This window comes from Ceratotherium simum, chromosome 23 (genome assembly GCF_057802395.1).
Source record: "Ceratotherium simum simum isolate JZ-2026a chromosome 23, ASM5780239v1, whole genome shotgun sequence".
Classification (NCBI taxonomy): domain Eukaryota; kingdom Metazoa; phylum Chordata; class Mammalia; order Perissodactyla; family Rhinocerotidae; genus Ceratotherium; species Ceratotherium simum.
Window position 1 is genome coordinate 34986046 of NC_141922.1, and position 24043 is coordinate 35010088.

The following is a 24043-nucleotide window of genomic DNA, read 5'->3' on the forward strand; positions in this document are numbered from 1 at the left end:
TCTTTCACAGTTTGTTTCACCATTTTCATATGCTTTCAAATGGTATATGATTATATACATCAAGGAAAAATAAGATTGTTTTAAAGATAACCTTAATTTTCTATTTTGAATAGCTAATAATAATTATGGTTACTTTCCCATGTTGTAACTATGAAGTAAGAAGACTGTTTACAAACGTTTTAATTTACACAACCAAATGGTTATTGTCTAATGCAATGATTTTTCAGAATTTTTGGTCTCATGATCCCTTTTAAGCTTTTAAAAATATTGAGGACTGTATAGTCTGCTAGGGCTGCCGTTAGAAAATACCATAACTGAGTGGCTTAAATAATAGATATTTATTTTCTCACAGTTCTGGGGGCTAGAAGTCCAAGATCAAGGAGCTGGCAGGGTTGGTTTCTGCTGAGATATCTTTTCCTGGCTTGCAGATGGCCACCCTCTTGCTGTGTCCTCACATGACCTTTCCTCTTTGTGCTCTGAGAGAGAAAGTCTCGGATGTCTCTTCCTCTTCTTATAAGGACGCTAGTCGTATAGGATTAAGGCTCCACCCTTGTGACCTCATTTAACCTGAGTTATCTCCTGAAAGGCCCTATCTTCCAAATACCGTCATATTGGGGGTTAGGGCTTCAGCAAATAGGTTTGGAGGGGGACACAGTTCAGTCCATAACAAGGATTTCAAAGAGTTTTTGTTGATGTAGGTTATAGCTACTGATATTTACTACATTAGAAATTAAAACTGAGAAATTGCTTAAAAACTTAATTCATTTGCAAATAACAGTAACAAATCTATTGCATGGTTACACCAATAACATAATTTTGTGAAAAAATGTATTTTCCAAAACAAAAACATCAATAAGAAGAATGGCATTGTTTTGTAATTTTGTGAAACTTTTAAAGATTGGATTAAAAGAAGATAGCTGGATTCTCACATCTGTTTCTGCACTCAGTCTTTTGTAACATGTTGCTTTGTTTGACATATATGAAGACAATCCAGCCTCATACTGATGGACAATTTGAAAAGAGAGAAGTATTTTAATAGCCTTTTCAGATAATTGTGAGTATTCTTCTTTGATACGATACCAAAACTCAACAAGTGGTAGTTTCTTAAAGGTTAGTTGCAAGTGGACTCTGCAACCATGTGAGTGAACACTTTATTCTCTGTTATGTAAAAATCCAATGGCCTTTCTTGCCCTTTGAATGGATTTCTTTTTTACCATGCATCATTTTGTGATATACATTAGTTATTTGCAAAATATTGTTTTTCTGAGTTACGCATAAAACTTATTATATGGAGTATAATAACTGGAAATTTGGACAGATCCAGAATTTGCTTAAATTCTGAATTTTGCTTTAACTCATCAAGATTAGATTCTACTTATATTTATCTGTTTGCTTGAAGTTAGACTATGTTGCTCTTGTTGAGCACTGAAATTACCCTTAAATTCCTATTTGAAAAAAATTCAGCAGTTTAAAAAGTCATCACTTAGAATATGTAAAACATGTTTTGCATATTTTAATCTTATTTTCTTTACTCTTGCTTATTTTCTACTTCTGTATTTCAAACATATATTTAGAAATGTGTATTAGTTTGCTAGGGCTGCCATAACGAAGCACCATAGACCAGGTGACTTAAACAATGTAGTTTTATTTTCTCACAGTTCTGGAGGCTAGCAGTCGGAAATCAAGGTGTTGGCAGGATTGGTATCTTCTGAGGCCTCTCTCTTTGGCCTGTAGATGGCTGTCTTCTCCCTGTGTCTTCACGTGGTCTTCTCTCTGTGTATGTCTGTGTCCTAATCTCTTATAAGGACACCAGTCCTATTGGATAGGGCCCCCTCATCCGACCTCATTTTAATTACCTCTTTAAAGATGCTGTCTCCAAATCCAGTCACATTCTGAGGTACTGAATAATAGGAGTTTGACATAAGAGTTTTGGGACTGACACAGTTCAGCCCATAACAAAATGTGTGTTTTAATTCAGGGTATTTATCCATCAATAAAATACTTAATTTCAGAGGTCAATGGAACCTTATTAATGACTTATTTTTTTTCCTGAAGGTTGGTCCTATAAAATCTTTCTTCTGTGGAAAGAGAAGTATAATATGAAATCTATTCCAATTATACCATGAAAAAAATAAGTGGATGCTGTCTCAAAAGGTGCTTTTGGATATATAGATCCATCGCAGTTTTTCTTTGGTCTATATGGAGCTATAGAAGATGTAATGCTTGATACAGTATAAGCCTTCTGGATTCCTTGCATTCCCAGTTGAAACGAGAGCCCCTTCAGTGCTGGTCTAAATGGAGACCTAGACTTTGAAAGAATCTCTACATGTAGGACTTGCTTTCTTTTGAGACCAAGCAGCAGAAGTGGTGAGGTAGTTCAGTGTTCTGTGGTGCTACCTGTTTCGGCTCCTCACCTGCCCTTTTCACCTCTGCTACTCCATTCGATAGAGGTCAGTGCCGTAGGCCATTCATGTTTTGCATTCTGGAAATTTTAGTGGCAGTTTTAGAAAGAATTTTAACTTGTCTCCAGTTAGTGTTTTCACGTAATTTATTGTCCAAATCAGGACACTTTGAAAGTAAAAGGGTACACTGTTTTTAATTATGCTGACCGCCACAGACAAAACTAGGACTGTCTCAGACAATTCAGGATGTATAATCACCCTATCTGTAATGAATTAAATTCATTTAGCATGTATTAAGCACCAGATATGGACCTTGTGTCAAAAAGAGTTGAGAGTAAGCAATGAGTAAAATATTCTTGTCTCAAGGAACTTACCATTTAATGAAGGAAATAGACATGTGCAAAATATACCTATAATGTGGTCTTAATGTAGTAAATCCTGTGGTAAATAATGAGCATATTAAGTTAGATAGATTTATAAAAGGCCTAGTTACAATGTCTGGTGAGTAGTCAATGACTTAATATTTTTCTTATTCATTATGAATAGTACTAAATGCTTAGTTTTGCTTATCCAGGTGAATTTTTATGAGAATCGTTAATTTCTGATCGACAATATAGTTTGGGTTCTTATGCTTGGGGTAATTTGTTCTATGTCTAATATTCTATTTTCATCTTCTTCCTCAAACCTTTGCAAAGAGAGGTAAATCTTTGTCTTTTTTCTGGTTCTTATGCTACAGGTATTGGCATAAGAAAACGTCAATTATCAAAAAGTGTATATGTAGTGACTATATAATAGAAAAGAATTATTGGATAAATGCTTATTTTTTATATTTTTTCCTTTAGTTGAGACTTTTCATGGTCCAGAATTTTAAATCTAGTTTTTTATATGCAATAGAGAAAGGAGAAAAGACAAACGATATTTTTGTAAATCTAATAGTATGTGAAAATCATTGTGAAATTATATCATAGAAACTGTCAAGTAATTTAATTGTATGTATGAGAGGGTAGGAAGGCCATTTTAATATTCTTTTTTAAAAGTGTCTAAGTTAAATGTCTCATGTTTCTTTTTTAAATGTCTAAATTTTTAAAATAGCTAAGTTTTACTGCTCATCTGCTACATAGAATGAAACTTTTTTAGGTCAAATTGATTTATAACAAGACCTTTGCACACATTAAAGAAATATATTTGACTTTTTAGATATATCTACTTTTAAATTGAATTTTACTCTATGGTCTATGATATTTATTTGAATCAGAATAATTCTAGAAATAATTTGATTATGCCCTCCCTACTCTTAATTATTACTTCCAAATTAAGTTGTTTATTCATTATATAAGTTTTATTAGACATTTATAAAAATTGGAAAAAGAACAAAAAGATTAAGAAAATTACTCATTAACCCTGAATTCTTAGTATTAATTAATAATAGTATTTTAATTTTTTATTTGTCCTTTTTCCGTGCATACCTTGAAAATAATTGTATGTTCATTTAAATTATAACTAATTTTGTCTCCTGCTCCTTCTGTTTAACATTTTATAGAATACATTTTTTTCATTATCATTGTTTTAATACTTGTATAAAATTGCCATCCTGTAGCTGTATTATAATGTTCTTAAACATATCAATGAATTTTTTCCAATGGGTTCTCTATAGTCTGGGTCATGTTGCCTGGGACATATTAATGTATATCTAGCCCTTTTTTATTTCTAAGGCTATTTCTTTAGCATAGATTTCTAGAAGTGGAATTACTGTATCAAAGGTCATAAATAATTTAATGATTCTAGAAACCTTTTGACAGATTGCTTTCAAAAAGGATTGTACCAATTTTTACAGCTGTCTGCAACAAATGAGAGCACTTAACGTAGGGTATGATCATGTTTTTCCTATTTAACTTTTTTCTTATCGTGTATGTATTAAAGTCCCAACCTTTTATTTTCCCCAGACTGTTCAGAAATGTAACTATTTACCTGTCTTCTTGATTCATGACCTGGAGTTATAACGTCGCAAAGAATAGGAGAATGAGATTGGCTTTCCTTTATAGTTAGGCAAAAACTACCCTGAAATATAAAAAAAAGATTTTCTGGTTGCTACTAGGAACAGATATTGGGGCTTGCTGCTTTCTCAAGTAGAACATATGAGGTTTAACACATTACTCCCAATTCACCAATGATACAGCTTCTAAATGTTCCTACCTTATAACATCCGTAGCTAAAAGCTCTATCTGAGGTTAGCTTGATCTTGAGTCTACTTTACATTTGACTTGGAATCTTTTGTCAGGCAAAGCTGACATTTCTGAGAGCTGAGAAAGAGAATGTCTGTTTAGGAAGTTTCTTTCTTAATCTTTGTTCATATTAACTGAATTAGCAGAGTATATAAAATGGATTTCAAGTAGTTTTTAAGTGTTCTCCTTTATTGTCAGAATTTTTATTCCATCAAAATCATCACCCTTTCTTGCTTTTGTGTATCTGCATTTTATAGTTCCTTTTCTAGTACTCAAAGGCCTAGCTGGTCCTATAAGCCTTTTAAAACTAATAATTTAGTTGTGGCCTTTTTAATTAGGATATTTTTTTCTAAATTGCAATTAATTTTCTTACAAATTAGCAACATTTTACAGTAGTTTAGAGCACTATAATAAAATGGCTTTTGTTCTAACCACAGTTTGAGGCTTAAATACTATAATATGGTATTTTGACGTTTCCCTGAAGAATATCTAATCTGATAACACTTTTATTATTCTAGACTTTGCAGATCTTCCAAATAAAGAATCTGGAAGGAAATAAAGCTTAAACTATAATTATTTTATACAGTTTATAATTATTTTTTAAATACAGAAAAGTTGCATGAATAAAGCAGCAGGTACAAGTGGTCTTTTGTACCTTTCCTATATGATTTTAATATTATTTTCAATTATTTAATCAATACCTGGACCTCTTGCTAAACTTACTAAAAAGAATTTCACGAGTTCTTTTGACTGATATTATGTGGTGTGTCTTTTGTCCATGTTTCAAATGAAGAAAGGAAGGAAAGCTTATTGTATTTTAGGTGATAATGAATTCATTAGGGTTTTTAGGATTTCAGGATATAGAAATAGAACTTAGTGTGAACCCACGAAACTATCCTTCAGGTGAAGAAAGTGAGTGGAGAATACAAGACAAAGTACATTTTTAAAAAAAGAACACATACGTTAGTTTAGGATACTATTAATTTTTAGAGGCATTGCCTGCCTTCAGAGAGTTTGTTTATGAGACACTTAAGCTTTTGGAGTAGAGCACTCCCTGTAAGTTTTAGAAAAGAAAATAATGGTAGAATTATAATTTTTATATATTATACTTTTATATATAATATTATATGATATAGAATTAAATCTTATTTATAGTGTATTGTTCAATAATATTTTATGTGAAGCATATTTCTCTATTACATAATCATAACATTTCATGTATTATCAAATATTTATTGAACAATTATATTTTTATAATAAGATTATTATATCTTGTAATTTTATATTGCATTATTATAATAAACAGTAAGTACATTCAGCGTTAGAACAGTAAACCTGAGTACCAGGAACACAGACAGAACAGGTTGTAATGTGACAGAAGTGTGTGACACTTAGATGGTAGAAGTGAAGTTCATCCGCTCACGTGAGTGGGCCAGAGCCAGTGCAGGTTTAAAAACAAGTTACATTCAGACATTTAGCATTTTCCTTTTCACTCTATAACTTTGAGAATAATCCTTTTTCACCTTGAGAATAATTCTTCAGTGCGATATCATGTTGTTTGTAGCTTTGCTAAGGCGTGAATTTGAATTGGATGCCCTGTACAGCTCTTGTGCAGAAGCCAGTCACTCAGCAGGTGAGCAGACTGCACCTTGGTGTTCAGTTGACTAGTAGCCTGATCTAAGTTATGGGGTGACTTGATCTTAAACTGCGCTACTGGAAATACAACATCCAGAACAAAGGAAGTGATAGTTGTTCTCTACTCCTCCCCTAAACACACTCTGAGTATTGTGTTTATTTCTGGATACCACCCTTGACAGAAGACACTAAGACTGGACCACACTCAGAAGATGTATCCTAAAAACCGTGTCAAAGCTGATAGAGTTGGCTTAGAAAATGGTGAGCTCCAAGGCCAATTTATCTTTGCTCAGGTGCTGATTTCTGCCTTACTTATTCTGTGCTTCCAGCAAGAATCACAGTAAACTTCAAAAATTAATAGTTTTTTTACCATTCAGGAAATAGAAGTAGTAGCTTGCTTATTAGCATTTTAGTCTTCTGTAGTGCTTAAAATTAGAAAATGTAGGTACCAGATATCAATAGTTTTTATGCCCTTACAGGAAAAAATTGCCCTTTATGCCCTTAAAAAAAAAACATAAAAGGTTGAACCTTCTGTATTCATCTTATTTTATGCTTTGCTAGCAAAATTCAAAGTTATTCTTACTTGTTAGAAATTTTAGGGTAAAGCTAGTTAGATAGTTCCATTAAAAATTCTCTCCTCATCTTGTTCAGATTGTGCTGTGTCCTACTGGAACTAGAAAAACTGTATGTTTTTTCTATTTTTCTTCTGTCTTTTTCCATATTTTGTGCCTCTTTTGACTTTTTAAAAATACTTTATTTTACTGCTGTGTAGCCCCTGATTATTATTTGTTTGTTCTGGACCTTGGCGACCTTCAACAAATGAAGGAATTACCTGCCTTGACTAGAGCTAATGACCAAGTGAAATATTTTGGTCCTTAAAAAACATCACTAAATAATAGGAATAAATATATTGCTGCATTCATTCTTACAAGTATCTGTGCTAATGTGGAGGAATATTCATTTAATTATAAGCAGCTGGATGTAGGATTTCCTGCTTGCCATAGAAATATGTGATTTCTGGTAACAGGTCTGAGAGCAATGAGAGAGAGTGCTGAGTGTGAGTGATAGATTAATATAAATTTTTCTGCTTGCACTGATTCTTACCTTTTAAATGATAATTAAAAGCTTCCCCATCTTCGACCAGTAAATATTGCTATAAGTAATTGTTTCTGTAAAAAGAGAAGGTCAATTTTCTGACTTCTTGAAAAAATTGGAATGAAATTTGGAGTAATTCTAAGGGAATACGACTCACGTACAGTGTCTTCTTCCAGCTCTGTCCATCCTCAGTGTGTTGCCAGTTCTGACGTTTCCATTATGTCAGAGCTCAGAGGTATTCAAGGAGTCTGAACAACAAAGGGTCAAAGAAATCAAGGCGCTGAGTATGGGCGACAAACCCAGTCAAGTTGCAAGAAAAGAGGCCTTTCAAACTGAAGTCGTTTCTTCCTAGCCCTGGACTTATGCTTCCTGTTAAGATTGCCGGGCTTAGCTGTGTCACATGGGACAGTCTGACAGAGGGCCACTCTTGTACTTAACTTCATTCATCTTGCAGATTCTAACACTCACTTGATACTTGCCCTGTGTTCTCAGTGGGCCACAGACTTCATAATCAACGTGTTTGCTTTCTAAGCTCTGACTCTCTGTCCAATATTAACCATCTTTAAGAATACTACCACCTTTCATTATCACCCAGCCTTCTCTTCTTTTCTCCTTCTCTATTCCTGTTTCTTTTCCAATATCTCCCTCAGCCTTCACTGCATCCCCTTGTTGCTACTATTCTACCCCATGCTCTAACCATCTTACCTATAATTAATGTATATATGTACATTTTCCTTATTATTAAAGGTAGGTTCTAGAGTATGTTCATAAAGTCTTGTTTAATTCCAGAGAGACTAAGAAGCAGTTTAGTCCTGCCTGTAGTCCCTATATAGCTTTGTAGCAAATAGAAATCAGTCTTTAGAAGCTTTAAAACTAAGTAAACTCTCTTTTTCTATGTTATCATCAATTCTGTGTCTTTGCTTTCCATGTTAATATAGGACTAGAGATCTTTTTTCCAAAATAGATCGCTTTTACCCTTATTGCAATTCTATTCAGGCAGCTCTCCCCGCTAATTATCCAGTGTCATAGGGAGCTCCCCACTGGGCAGTAGTGTGCCTTGGTGGTTAAGAGTGTAGCTTCTGAGCCTGTTGCGTGGCTTCCAATCCCAGTTGTGACACTTTTAGCTTTTTTGTGATCTTAGGAAAATTGCTTAATTTCTCTCTGCCTCCGTTTTTTCCTCATCTCTTAAATAGGGATAATAATACGAAGAATTAAATAAGAAAAGACATGAGAAAAGGAAGTACCTGACAGGTGGTAACATCATCAGCCATGGGATCCACAGGCCTGACCACACAGTCCTCAGTTGGATTATATCACAGGCCTTGAACTCATGAACCATAAACTTCTACCTTGCCACAGAAATCTCATCTTCAGCACTGTGCACCGTACTTAGCTTTTAAGTTTTCAAACTGCTATCCTTCTCCTAATTAACAGTGGGCCAGTAGGTGTCTGGTTTTCATGCTAATCATGTCTACATATTCTAATTTTTCCATGTCTCAGTGCCTTTTATTGCTTGCATAGGCACAATATTTTCCATGAATTGCATGATTCACTTGTTACCCTTCAGAATCATTCTTACTCTCATCCCATGTAGCTATTCAACGATCATACTTGCTTACTAATTTTTATTTTGGAAATGGTATTTTTTTTAAGTACATTTATTTCCGTTGGAATCAAACCCTTCTTACTCGTGTTTTCAACATTTGGAATTTCTTTTGTATTCATCAGCCATTAAGGAGTTAATATTTATAAATCACTCTATGCTCTGAAAAATGAGATAGCCAAACGATAGTGACCACCGTGGACTATAAATGCTGTCCTTTGCTTATAAACAGGTTGAGTGTGCTTTTGTTAGATAGTGAAACTTTTGTAGTTAAAATTTTGCAGGTAGAGGAGCTTCTGTTTTTGCGTTTTGCCTGATTTCTTTACCTCCCTGGTTTTTTTTCCCCACAGGATATAGCATTGCAAAGTAATCTTTACAAAATATTTGCATCGTATCACTTCTTTTCATAGTAGCCCACCTTGGCTTGACTAGTGTCTCTGGAATTGAGTCATTAAATTCGTATAATTGGGAATATGCTCTTTATTCTGGCTCTATATGCTTCTGTTCTATGAAAGAAATCCTATGTTAATAGTCAGGTAAACCTTCCCTGTTCTATACTTACATAATGCTGTTTTGGGAGGGGCTTTGTTTCTGTTTAATAATACCATATGCCCTTTTGATACATTGTTTAAAATTACTTTAAATATGCCTTGTATCATTTAGTACTGTATTGTGTTGTATACTCTCATAAGTGTTTATATGTTTCTTGGATTCAGTTAAAAACATATCTCATTACAAAACTACAATTTTTATGACATTATGAATTCTCTTCATGCTCTTCTTTTGTGCCTTTTATATGTATCTTATGTTCTTAGGTGGTCAGTAAGCATAGCTGGTTTTTTCTTGCATTTCAGTTTTGTGATTTATTAAAACCAAAAGCCCAAAGATTTCATGTCACTTTTAGTCTCCACTGCTTGTAGTCATAAAGAGTCAACCTTTCTCAGTTTTGAAAAGAAATCCAGTTCTTCATCTTTAGAACAGGAAATTATACTTTTTTTTCTTTTACAAGTAGTTCAGCTCTAATAAATTTCCTTGCCTTCCTCTTTTTTTCAGGCTTTAAAACATGAAATCTCAAATCGAAGGGCAGTTTATTTGACATTATTTGGAAGTCATCCTCTCTTCTCCCTGTGTCCTCTAAAATAGAGGTTGTTTGAACACTTCTATTTTTTAAGTGATTTCTTTAAAGATAATAGTTATGATGCATTAATCTAGTTTAAAACTATAGTTCTTTGCTTTTCTTTGAGATTACTGAAACAGTATCAGGATAAACTTGAAGAAGTATTGAGTATTTCTCCATCAGTTTTGTCCTTTTTCTAAACTATACAGTGAGATCTTTGTATTTTAAACCGGACACTAATATCAAAGTTTTATGAAGGACTCCATCAGAAAATCTCTACCTATTCATTCTTCAGTTAATTCTCCCTCTCTTAATTGACACTATACAGGATAAATTAAAAACTGTATGTATTTAGGTTCTCCTTTTAGTGTAGCTTAACCACTAACATTGTAATAATACCATTTTCTTTTATTTTTCATTCTAGATGTCCTGTGCACTAGAACCACTAGGTATTAAATAGCCTTTTTAAATCAGATAACCTAATTACTGTGTTCTTCTATGAAGAAGATGCTGTCCAAGTTGAAAGTTGCTGTCTTTTGAATAAACATTTGGAACCCCTTTAATTTGGGGGTTTCTATTTCTGGAGTTATGGGAAATTTATCAAAAGTAGAGATATGTATCATCATCCTCCAAAATACTTGAATGTTTGTTTACATCTAAAGATATAAATGAAGTAAATTAAATAGATATGGTTTTTTTGGAGATTTTTGTATTCCAAGAACAAAAAGTTGATACTGGTTATTAGAGATAAAAAAGAAAGGAAAAGGAACAAAGACTAAAATATAGTCATTTCTGCCATAATGCCATGTATATGTTCCTGGAAAATCTCACATTCTGCAAAATCGAACACTAAACTAACAGGGCTCATGAGAAAAGTAGTGTTGGTACAGATCACTCACAACTATGTGCCTTTGTAGGTATAGCCCTAATAAACAAAACATCAATCCAAATACTCGCCCAGTCAAATATCCCGATATTTACACCTAGAATCAGTCCATACTTTGCAGCCATATACTCTGGGGTTCATACTTCCTCTTAAAGACATTTGCTTCTAATGGAGACCAGTTTAATCAATTAAAATATAATTTAGAGATATCCTTCATCAATTAATTTGTTTTGTTTTGTTTTTATAGCAGGGAAATGTCTTCTCCATCTATATCTGCAGCCTCAGAAGATAGCTTTATATAGAGGAAAGTCAAGCAGTTCTTTAAGCTAGTAAAGTAACCACTTCTTGTAATAAAAGAAGGCCACTCTGTAGAGTTTTTATATTTTTTCTTAAACTGTGAAAACTCCTGTCTCTTGTTACTTCAAATCATTAATATGCTGGGAATAAAATTTTTCACAGCTTTGCATTATACTGACAAGATTCCTCTATTTGCCAATTACACATAAACTAATTCTCATTGAAGAACTAATCAGACTGTGGCTAAAATAATTATGTATACGCAATAGAGAAGGTATGGGTAGAATAAATGTAGGTAAAAGAATGTCAGATTTGGTATATCCTAAGTTGAGAGTATAGTCAAAATCTAGAAAGATGAGGTTCAAACTAGCAAAATCATATAAACACTTTAGTTTAAAACAATAAGATTTGTTCCTGTAGCAATCTGTTGTACGTATCCCAACCCCATTATTACCCTGGCTTCTACTGTATCAGATAACCAGTTAATTGTGGCGTAATTTCTCATTCTTTCCAGAGCATAGTGGTGCCCAGTACATATGAAATGAACAGTCACTGCCTGCTTTCCCACTTAGTCTGAACACAGCCTTAGTAGCCATCTCAATATGGCATTTCAGGCATTATCATATGCCGTTATTTGTTGACAATTGACTGTAATCCAAGCAGTGTGCTAAGTCCTTTACCAAAATAATTGTATTTAATCCTTGCAGTACTCTTTGTGGTAGGTAGTGTTTTAATCCTCATTTACGAGTGAGGAAATGGAGGCTTAAGTATTATCAAATTGATTGCAACAATAAATCATTTCAAATCTTTTATATAAAAAGGTATAATATATTATACTTTTATTATAATAAACTATATTATAATATAGTATAGTATGTATAATTAATACAGTATAAATATAATAAACTAGGAGAAAAATGAAATTACAGTTGATGGTAGGTGCTTGAGCTGAAGGGTTATGATGAGTTCGGAATGGGAAATCATTAGAAGACACTGAAATAACAAAAACATAAGCGGTCTCAGAGGAAGCCAATTGGGATATTGGAGCAGATGTTAGGAGATAAAATAGGCCTTGAATTCCCTAAGATGTGATGAAGGCAGGCTCAATTTCTGACTTTGAAATTTCTAGTTTTAGTCACTGTGAGACCTGACTTTGCTTATTTCTTGTGCTTGAAAATCCTTGAGATTGTGGTAGTCTTAAAGTAAATTTCCTATTTATTTGAATTAGGTGAAGTGAGTATTCTTTTAACCAAATGATGCCTAATACAATAAAGATTCAGACTATAAGATAAAGAGAAGGATTGGGAAACACACAGTTCTGATCATGTTGAATTTGAGGTTGGAATGTCCAGTGGGCATTTGACTGTGCAAAATCTCTAGGTTAGAGACTTTAAACCCATGAACCATAGACCATAGCTGAAAACGGTAGGAGTGAATGAGATCTTCCATAGAGAGTGAGACGAGCAGAAGGTTTGGGAATGAACCGTGGACACCAGCGTACCAGGAGCTGACTGAGGAAGGAGGCTCTAGGGCTAGAGAACTAAGACAGAGCAGTCAGAATTAGGAGAACCAGAGCAGGTGTTGTCAGCGAAGCCAAGGTGGTACAGTATCAAGAAGAAAAAAAGAAATCACTGTCAAGTAATTCAGAGAGATCAAGTACCATGGGAACTGAGGGTCCATTGGATTTGGCAGTGAGGTCAGTGATGGCCTTTGCTTGCTAGCAAGGTTTTTATGGAGTTAGGAATTGGATGTCTGATTTCATTGGGTCAAAGAGAAAAGGCAAAGTGAGAAAATAATGAAAAATTTATCAATGCATCCTGATGAGCTATCAGAAATATAGTGGAAATATATCATGATGATGAGACAGGGGGCATGATTTAGGGCTGAAATAGACCTTAGAGATATTCAAATAGCAACTCATTATTTTAACACATGTGGAAACCAAGACCAAGAAGTGTTAGTAGTTTGCTCTATAGCAAAGCCAGTAAGTGGTGGGTAGGACAGACAGCATCTAGGTTTTCTGATTCCAAATCTACCCGTGTGTATATTTATGCAAATTCTTAGCCAAAAAGGGAGGGAAATTTTTTTAATGGGTTCTAATGTTAATCTTACTCTTTCGGCATTTGAATTTATTCCTTCTCCGATATAGAAGGGAATAAGTTAGGGTTGTGCTAGAGTATATTTATCTACATGCCCAATGTGTTGTACTTGTAAAAATGTGTTAGTAAAAAGCCACTGGCTGGATCTGAAACAAAATGCCAAACTCAGTCATGTTGCAAATGTGCAAAATTAAAATATGTATTCATAACCAATTAAGGGAGAAACATGATACTATAGTTTTGGTTTTAGTACTTATTGAATTAGAAATGTAAAATACTGACTCTTAACCATTCTTATTTATGTGTGGTGTGTCTTATCCTTAGGCAGTTGTATGAATATAAAATATTCACAACAGTATTTTTGAGCATCCATAGCAGAACATAACTTATTTAGTTTTTGGTAGAAGAGCACCACCTATGGGTTTCTCAGATATTTGGGAAAAAAATTTTAAACAAAACCTAATAAAATTCTTTCTAGTTTTTCCCTGTAGCTAGTCCATCCATTTATTTAAAGGTTAACAATTATCTGCTTTGTCATAAATCATTTTGACCTAGTTTATGGATATATCCCACTGCTGTTAAATCAGCTAGTAAGTATTTGAGTACTTAGATGGCAGTACAATATTATAATACTAAGTTAATATAATTGAACTCAAAATTGTATTATTCTCTTTAATGTAGATGAATCTTTTAATGAAAATGAACAATTTTCTACATTCTGGAGTAGGGGTAGTTTTTGCCTGTTTATTTGTATGTTTGTTTGTAGCTTCATGAACTTTAGAATTCCTTCAATATACTACTCCCGAATGCTTTGGCAAAAGATAATGAAGAAAGAACAAGTTCTTATAAATGACTTAGGGTATCTTTTCATTAATTATTGTGGTGATAACTCATTAGAGCAAAATTGGAAGCAAAATTCTGGTACTTCATTGTTAATAAGTTCTTAAAATAGAATTACATTTGGATAAATTTAGTCTTTTTCTGAAGTGTCATTCATTAAAATTTAAAAAATTTTTGTAAGGGAAATTTTACTCTTAATGAAACTTAAAAAAAAATTGGAAGCTTTGACTGTGGATAGACAATAAGATGTATGCTAGGCCCTTGATATATTATATCCTTGTGTTATGTGCCTTTAATCTCTACGATCTAAAAGTGATTGAAAACAAGATCCTTTTGCAATGTACCCTAATTCCAGGGTAGACCCATTTTAGGCATGAACATTTCTTCTGCAGTTAAATATATTTTTAAAACCTTGATTGCATGTTTTCTTCAGGGGATGGGTTATTCTGTAGAAATAACTCTTTAAGCAATGACTCTAAAATGACTCTTTAAGCAATTTAGCGTGCTTTATTTTGATCCTTATGAACAAAAACTTTTTAAAATTATATAGTATACTTCCTAGCATTCTTAACCTAAATTGAACAGACTGTAACCTCTATTACAAAAAAAAAGGTCATTTTTCCAAATTATAATTGTACTAGGGAGACTTGCCTATCTATAAATGGGGTTATCTAGTTTTTAAACTAACAGCAGAACTCAGAAAGCATAGAAGTTCAGGCCACATATCGTACCAGGCATTTTGCTTGCAATGATTCATTTATTTGTTCAACAACTCTTTTAGCTAGGTATAACCGTTAATCAGTTATTATGATATAATGAGAATCTTCTCTTACCTTTTAGAAGATGGGCAGTATTGCACATGTTCTGAGCTCTCGTGTTTTTTGAGTTCAGCACATACTTTTTATTATTTTTCTGAAAATTACCCCCATCACTCTGATAACTATCTTTGTACCCCTGGCAGCTACTCTCCCAGCTTCTAATTTGCTGCTTCTAATCTGCTGTTGCTTTAAAAATCAGATAATCAAATTTGTCAAAATTGTATCGAATAAGAAGTTCTAGGATTTTAAATTCTACTGAAGGTTTACACATTCGTCACATTTTTTTGGAGCCCAGTGACTATTTTTTATTTTTTATTTGTTTTTTTTTGTGAGGAACATCGGCCCTGAGCAAACATCTGATGCCAATCCTCCTCTTTTTGCTGAGGAATATTGGCCCTGGGCTAACATCCATGCCCATCTTCCTCTACTTTATATGGGACGCCACCACACATGGCTTAACAAGCCGTGCGTTGGTGCGAGCCTGGGATCTGAACCTGTGAACCCTGGGCCGCGAAGCGGAGTGCACGCACTTAACCTCTGCGCCACCGGGCTGGTCCTGTGACTATTTTTTATTTATTTATTTATTTTTGTGAGGAGATCAGCCCTGGGCTAACATCCGTGCCCATCTTCCTCCACTTTATATGGGACGCCGCCACAGCATGGCTTGCCAAGCAGTGCGTCGGTGCGCACCCGGCATCGGAACCAGTGAACCCCGGGCCGACGCAGTGGAGCACGCACACTTAACTGCTTGTGCCACCGGGCCGGCCCCGTGACTATTTTTTAAATTGAGGGAGAATAAGTCATCAGATTATCAGCTGAGTTCTGGGTAGGTAAGATGTTAAGGTATTACTGTGAGAGTTCAAGGTAATGCAAGGAGAACAATCAAGGAAAGTGGTGGTAGTAGTATGAATTTATTCTTCTGTGATAGTCAGATGTCTCTTGTGTAATGACATTTTAATCACTATTTCAAGCCTTTATTTTTTAAATAATTTAGGATTCATTGATGACCCTGTAATGAAATTTGGAAGTATTAATGGAACAAATTGCAGAACTACTTTGCAGTAATTTTGAAGTAATGTTTTGCTTTATCCAATCATCCACTAACTTCTTAACAATCCAGCATCTTACTATAATGTTTATTAGTGCTTTTTAGTGCTCTCCCTTAATTGTTTTGTTCAGAAAACTATGTAATATTTTATTTAAAGTGTCCCAAATGCAACATGGTGCTCCTAAGGATCTAAACATAGTAATTCAGTAAATATTGAATTTTAGGTAGTTTATAATAAAGAAAATAAATTTTAAGAGGTGAGTTTTGAAAAAAGATAGATGATGGATGGGTAGATGAGTGGATGGACAGATGGATGGATGGGATGAATTGAGAGATCCATCAGTCTCTGTGGCTAAAGCTAGCAGTCCTGACAAACTAATTCGAAGATCCAATTTGAAAACATGTACTTAGTTACAATGGGATACTTTGACTAAAAGGGAGGAAAATAAAATATCTCATTAGAAAAATAAAAGCTTTTTAAGGTTGATAATACCATATTTTATTGCATATGATTTGATGTCTGAAGTGTTTTTTTTTTTTAAATAAACACTGATTTACTTAATGCTTTGTTTGAAAGTATAATAATTACCTAAGATTGCTTTGGCTATCTTCCAGCTTGTGGAGAGACTCCAGAACAAATTCGAGCACCTAGTGGTATAATCACGAGCCCAGGCTGGCCTTCTGAATATCCTGCCAAAATCAACTGTAGCTGGTTCATAAGGGCAAACCCAGGGGAAATCATTACTATAAGGTAATTCTGATGCCTTTCTGTGGTATTCTATAATATTTCATTACAAAATATAAATTCAGTTTCCAAGTATCACCATTCAACATGCGGTAACATAAAAAGACAATTTTCAGAAAATGTAATAAATTATAGTTATCAGTACCAGCTTAAAGGGTAGGAATAATGGCCCATCCTTCCCCTACTATTAGGGCATGTGTTTCAAATATTTTCTAATTGTGGTCATAGATTTGCACTGGGCCATCCATATTTTTCCAGGCCACTTTTTAACAAAAGGAACACATTCACAACATGGCATATTAGGATCAAGAGTAATCTTCAGCCGTGGAACAAATAAACAAAACTCACTAATCTGCTTGGAGATCTAGTCCGTAACCTTGGTCTCATTAGTAGAGTCCTCTACCTTAATGAGTTAAAACATGATTGTAGGGTGTGTCTGTATATGTGTATGTATATATAATAAGTTGAAATAAGCTGCTAATGGATAAATACTGTGTCTAGAAAAATCTGTTTTCATAACAATGAAACAAAGGAACATTTGTTAAGAATACAAAGTGAAAGTTATTCCTGGGGGAAATAACCATAAGTTTAAGATTCTAAGAATAAATATGGTATAAATAAGGAAGATTAAGATTCATTTTAAAAATATTTAACACTGCAGAGAAAAACTGCGGGAATAAGGTATTAAGGAGAAAATATTCAGTGGAACTAGGTATTGCTTGCTTAAGGAAATTATATCAAGGCTATTAGAAAAAAAATTTTACCTGAAGGGCAGAAAAAAAGAATAGTGTGCCTACATAAAGAACTATAGTTGGAACTGAAGCACAAATAAGAATGCCATTCCTATCACAGAGACAGCTTTCTGCACCCGCACAAAGGCATGTTCAACATTCTTTCATTAATAACATTTTTATAGGTAAGAATCATGGAATTTTAGATTTAGAAGAGACTTGGCAGATCACAGACTCAAATCCCTTCATTTTACATTTTAAAAAAATGAGATTGCAAATTTAACTACTTTTGAATCTTTCCGTCTTCCTTTTTTATATCCATTAACTAATGAGAGAACCAGTCACTTGAGAAACACAACTGTAGTCTTTCCCCTTTTTTCTGTGGAAGCCATAAAATGGGGACCATGTAGTTTGTTTTCCTTTGGTCCCCTCGGCCCCAGGCCGCATCTTCTGGAACACTGGAGCTGAGCTTGTGTAGAAGCTGTTCCACTCCCCCGTGAGAAGTATGATTCTCTTGCCTGATGGATTGTTAGGATGTGCCATTAAGGTTATCCTTCTACAACAGTACCAATGTTGGAATCTGAACAATAGGCCTATTTTCTGTTACTTGTAATATGACTAAGTATAAATGTGTTTACAAAGTAGCATTTTTATCATAAGGATTCCAAATATTGGGGGTTTTTCAACATAAAACTAGATTTTTGAAGAGTTTTATCTTTTAACGTCAAAAGCCAACCCCAAAATTAAATTCGCAGACTACCAGCTGAGTCATATAAAACTTGGAAGTTCTTGCCAGCTCAGAGGAGGTTACATGGAATACTGCTATCTGGTTCTGATCATATATTGGATCTTTGAGATTTCACAAAGTAAGCTACACTAAAAACCAAGCACAATACTGAAATGCAGAACAAAATTAGAAGTGAGCCTCACATCTAAAGGAAGATTTCCTGAATTCTAGAAGGAGTTAATGAATTTGGATTTACATAGCCTAATACAATCAGAAAGTGATTTTAGTAGTTTTCCTAGTTCTTATTGAAATCATTATCATGGTAATACCAAACTTTAAAAAGATGACACACACGTATACACAAAAACAGTCAAATTTCACTTGTGAATATTGATGTAAAATCTTAAATAAGTTGTTTAAAAGAACTTTATACTATCATCAGATGCAGCTAATTATGCATACAAATGAGTCAATATTAGGAAATTTTTAAATTAATTTACCATATTAAGAAGTCAAAGAAGATGGGGGCCGGCCAGGTGCATGTGCTCCGCTGCAGCGGCCCGGGATTTGCAGGTTCAGATCCCAGGCTCACACTGATGCACCACTTGTCAAGCCTTGCTGTGGCGGCATCCCATATAAGGTAGAGGAAGATGGGCACAGATGTTAGCCCAGGGCCAATCTTCCTCAGCCAAAAGAGGAGGATTGGGAACAGATGTTAGCTCAGGGCTAATCTTCCTCACGAAAAAAAAAAAGTCAAAGAAAAAGTATATGATTATCTAGAATAGACAGATGTTTTAAAGCATTTTGGTAAAAAGAAAATCACTGTTCATTCCCAAGTTTAAAATAGAATTAAATTGGGGCCGGCCCAGTGGCGCAAGTGGTTAAGTTCGCGCGCTCCGCTGCTGTGGCCCAGGGTTCGCTGGTTCAGATCCCGGGCACGCACCGACGCACCGCTTGTAGAGCCATGCTGTGGCTGCATCCCATATAAAGTAGAGGAAGATGGGCACGGATGTTAGCTTAGGGCCAAGCTTCCTCAGAAAAATGAGGAGGATTGGCATCAGATGTTAGCTCAGGGCTGATCTTCCTCACAAAAATAAATAAATAAAATAGAATTAAAATCTAGATAAAAGAGGGAAACTAAAATTACAGACTATAAACAATACTTTTGGCTCTCCTAATAAACTGGTTAAAGATGGTGATATAAAGGCATTTTTCCTTCAGTTCTCTCCCTTGAAACCTAGCAAAATCAACAAAGGCCACCTTATCCATGGAGATAGAGGGTTGGGTTCTGGTTCCTGGCTTGAAGCCAACCACTGGGTCAGGATATTTTGCTCAAGAAAGGAGCAACTCTATCAACAGACCTAAAAGAAATGTACCCAAAACAGTTGTATTAGGCCCCACCCACACCTCAGGATACTGCTCTGAAAAAAAACATCCATGAACCACTGCTTGAACTTGTATGGGGCTGAGAGGTTAGAGAGATGGAAGAACATACCCTAACAGATAGAAATTTAAGCCACCTGTTGTTTCCATGACAGGGTCTGTAATACCCTGAACCACCATGTTAAGACTGGTTCTGGAATGGAGACCCAGGCGGATGTAGCTACAAAACTGTCGCAGTGGGGAAATATAGAGGGAGAGGATTAAAGAGAGAGAACCAAAAAACCTTCTGCAAAATAAGCCTGCAACCCAAATTTCCGGAATGTATGAAAAAATTTAATGCTAACAAAAACAGCCAACAAAATCAAGTTGCAAGACAAATTTACTCCAAACATTATAAACTTTATTATATTGGGATTTTTTTCTTCTTAGCCTTCTTTATGCCATGAACGCTTTGGTAGTTTGGTGAAACTTATAGATGTTTTCTGAGAATAATGTTTTTAAATTCGTAAAATAAAATACATAGCATTACAAAGGGAACCAATTATATTGAAATATAGCTATCAGATATTTTTTAAAATTTATAACATAGGACAGTCATGCATCACTTAATGACAGGGATACGTTCTGATAAATGCGTCAGGTGATTTCGTCATTGTGTGAACATCATAGAGTGTACTTACACAAACCTAGATGGTATAGCCTACTACACACCTAAGCTATATGATACTAATCTCATGGGACTACTGTCATGGATGCGGTCCATCATTGACCAAAATGTCTGTTATGTGGTACATGACTGTAATATATGCTCATTTATTAACATATTAGTGAGCAAGCAATGGTTCTAACAGCTACTATAATTTCAAAGTGGTTTTGAATGTAAATAGTTATTCTGGATATCTATTAAAACTGAAATGTAATGTGAAATCTGTGATTTCTATTGATGATAGGGTGACAGGTACTGTAAATATTATCATAGTTTGTTCTTTATAAGTGAAAGAAATGCTAAATTTTACTTCAAGATTAGTGAAAATAAACTGATAAATTTTTCCACTGATTTTGAGAATTTGAGAGGAGAATAGAAACAATGAATACTCTTACTTGGACTTTATTAGAATGAAAGTGTGTTTTAGTGTTTGAATTACAACATCTAAAGATAACTACTAAAAAAAATAGAATTAGCAATCTTAAGCATCTAGTAAAGGAGAAGAAACTTTTAAAAAAGCCAAAAATCTATCAATACAAAAGAAGATGGGAAGGGAAGAAAATGGGAACTTTCCCCCAAATAGAAAGGCTATTCAATAAAAAACTCATCTAACCTTTAAAAGACAGATTATCTGATTGGGTTTATTGGTTGGTTGATTGGTATGATCCCCTATAAAGGTCTTATAAGAACATATGTAAAACAAAACTAACACAGAAAGTCTAAAAAAGGGGAATGGAAAAAGATAAGCTTTGGAAATACTGACCAAGGGAAAGCTAGTGTAGGAAGATTAACGTTAGATATAATTGAGCTTAAGACATGAAATATTAGTAATAAATGGAATAATCCACCACGAAGATATAATCATGGTAAACTTTGTGTACCTGACAACACAGCCTGAAATATATGACAAAGCAAAATGTGGGGAATTACCGAGCAAGTTTAACTAATCCACAGTTATAGTGGAAAATTATAAATATACCTTTAATCAGAATTTAATAGATTAAACAGAAAAAAATTAGTAAAGATGCAGAAGATTTGATAAACAAAATTGACAAGCTTGATCCAGTAGGAGTATGTATTATATATGTATGTAATGTTTATTCCTATTTCAATGAATAGAGAATATGCTTTCTTTTCAAAGATGTGGAACATTTATAAAAAATTGATCATGTATTAAATCACAAAGAAATTCTGAATGCATTTCCAAGATTTTACATCATTAGATTGTGTTCTCTAACCACAATGCAATTAAATTAGAAACCAACAATAAAAAATGAGGGGGAAAAATAACAAAACCCATTTGTTTGGAAGCATATTCCTAAATAACCTGCGTTAAAGATGGAAATCACAGTGGAACTCATAAAATATTTTGAAAATAACCATAATGAAAGTATTATATATTAAACCTGCTGGAACACATTGAAAGAGTACTTAGAGAAAATTTTACAGCTTTAATGCATTGATTTAAAAATTAGTAAGATGGGAAATAAACAAGCACAGCATTTACTCAAGAGTTTAGAAGAACTACAGGGTAAATCTCCAGTAGAAAAAATGAAGATAAGTTCAAAAAATAATAGAAAAAATAAACATTCAGATTAAATAAAACAAAAAACTGGCTTTCTGAAAAACTGGGGAAAATAGACAAAGACAAATCTTAAGGCAAGACTGAAAAAAAAGAGAAAAGGTACAAATAAATAAAAACAAGAGTAAAAATGTCTATAATTATAAATACAGTAAAAGAGATTTTAAAAGTCATAAGAGAGTACTATGAATGGTTTATGTTAATCCTTTTATACAATTAGATGAATTGGATCATTTTCTAGAAAACATATATTACCAAAATTGATTCAAAAAGAATTAGAAAACTGATTAAATCCATAGCCATTAAAGAAATTGGATCGACATTCAAAATAAAATTCTACACCCAGATACTTTTACAAGCAAGTTTTACCAAATGAATAGAAAAGGAATTTCCTTAACCTGATAAAAAGTATCTGTTAAAAAACATTTTTAAATCAAACTTATATGGAAGTTATTTAGCACCAAAGGCCAAGACAAGGATGTGCACGCTTTTCACAGCCTGTGCTAGAGCCTCAGTAAATGCAACAGGACAAGAAATAGAAATTTGTGATAAAGCAGTGAGAAGGAAGAGGTGAAACTCTCCTTATTTGCCAATACTGTGCTTATCTACATAAAAAATCCAAGCAATTTAAAGATCACAGATAAGAAAATTTTTAAAATTGTACAGAAGTTCTATGTACAGCTTTATAATAATGTTTTACTATCAAGATACAATGATAATTTCTAAGAAAATTTAAATTATCCAAATTGACTCAATTAAAGTTTAGGAAAAGCTGATTAAACCAAAAACATGAAGAAATTGAAAATATCTACCCTAAATCTACACTCTAAAGAGGCAAAAGGCACAGGTATGTGAACAGTGTCTTTGTTACATAAACTAACAAAGATAAGCTTTGGAAATACTGATCAAGCATAAAAAAAGAAAGACTGAAAAGTATTTCCACTTATAAGTGTATTTTTAAAATCCTAAATGAAATATTAGCAAACCAGATCCCATACTGTATACGTGAATAAAGATTGATTGATTGGTTATTTCTTTTGTTCTGGACAAGGTCTTTGCTTTCATAAATCTTAAAGATTTTAGTGGATTAAAAGTATGTTAAGGGATTCCCTAGCTTGAGTTGAACTAGCCCTCCCATAAACAACAATTATCAAGTTCGGATAAAATTTTTTTAAAAAACTATTTGAAGGCAGTGGAGAGTAATCAAAAGCTGGCAGAAACTGGAGGGAATTCAACCCTTGAAAGAAGAGAACCACACTGGGTGAGATGTGTTTGTTTCCTCTTTGCTCCCCAGTCCGTGCAGAATGGAGAGACTAGAACTCAAGCAGATCACCGCAGTCTTGTCAGCTGGAGGTGTCAGAGGATGGAGTTGAGGCTGTCAGAGTGGCTGGAAATTGAAAAGGCACATCTGGAAAGGAGAGAGCCACAAAGTAGAAAGCCCTTATATCTGCACGTAAATTCTTCTCAAATCCTTGGCTGACCCCTGAACTGTGCATGCTTAAAGAGACTCCAAGGAACCCCGTAGGAAAAGCTGTGCAAGGATTTCAGCTGCTTGTGTACTGCAGGTGAGGAAGAATTTGGAGTTGGAATCCTGTCCATCACAGGGGACACAGAGTTTGGAGTTTGAAACTTGCTGAGTTTAGGGGCTTGGTAAATACCTTGGAATTTTTATTGGCATCCCAGAAATGTCATACTTTATAAGAAAAGACAATGTCTAAAAATTAAGAGCTCACCTAAGACTTAGAGCAAAGCTGAACCAAACTCACTAACAAAGTGTAAAACCAAACCTCCACAAGTTCAGGGTGATCAGACAGTAATTTAACAGCATGATAGAACAAAAAATTAGTATAGGACTCTCAACCTATCCCTGAGAACACCCGATAATTAATTCAAGATAAATCCTAGCTATGAGCGTAAAAGCTAAAACTCTAAAATATTAAAAGAAAACATGGTTGCATATCTTTTGGATCTTGGGGTAAGCAAAGATATCTTGGAAAGGACACTAAAAGCACTAGACAGAAAGAAAAAATAATAAATAAATTAGACTTCATCAGAACTAAAAGTAAAAACTTCTGCTCATTAAGAGATACCCTTGAGAAAATGAAAA

General features: G+C 34.0%; 1 protein-coding gene across 3 annotated transcripts in view; it reads left to right on the forward strand.

The window, feature by feature from the left end:
* LRP12 (LDL receptor related protein 12) overlaps positions 1–24043 on the forward strand; it is an 81139-nt gene that overhangs the window by 44775 nt on the left and 12321 nt on the right. For 2 of the 3 annotated variants that reach the window (XM_004431246.3, XM_004431247.3), the window contains one exon: positions 16678–16813. In XM_004431246.3, coding sequence (XP_004431303.1) covers positions 16678–16813 — 136 coding nt within the window. Of the gene's footprint in view, positions 1–985; positions 1055–16677; positions 16814–23230; positions 23502–24043 lie in introns of all 3 variants that reach the window. The other variant, XM_087447553.1, reaches the window with a different exon arrangement.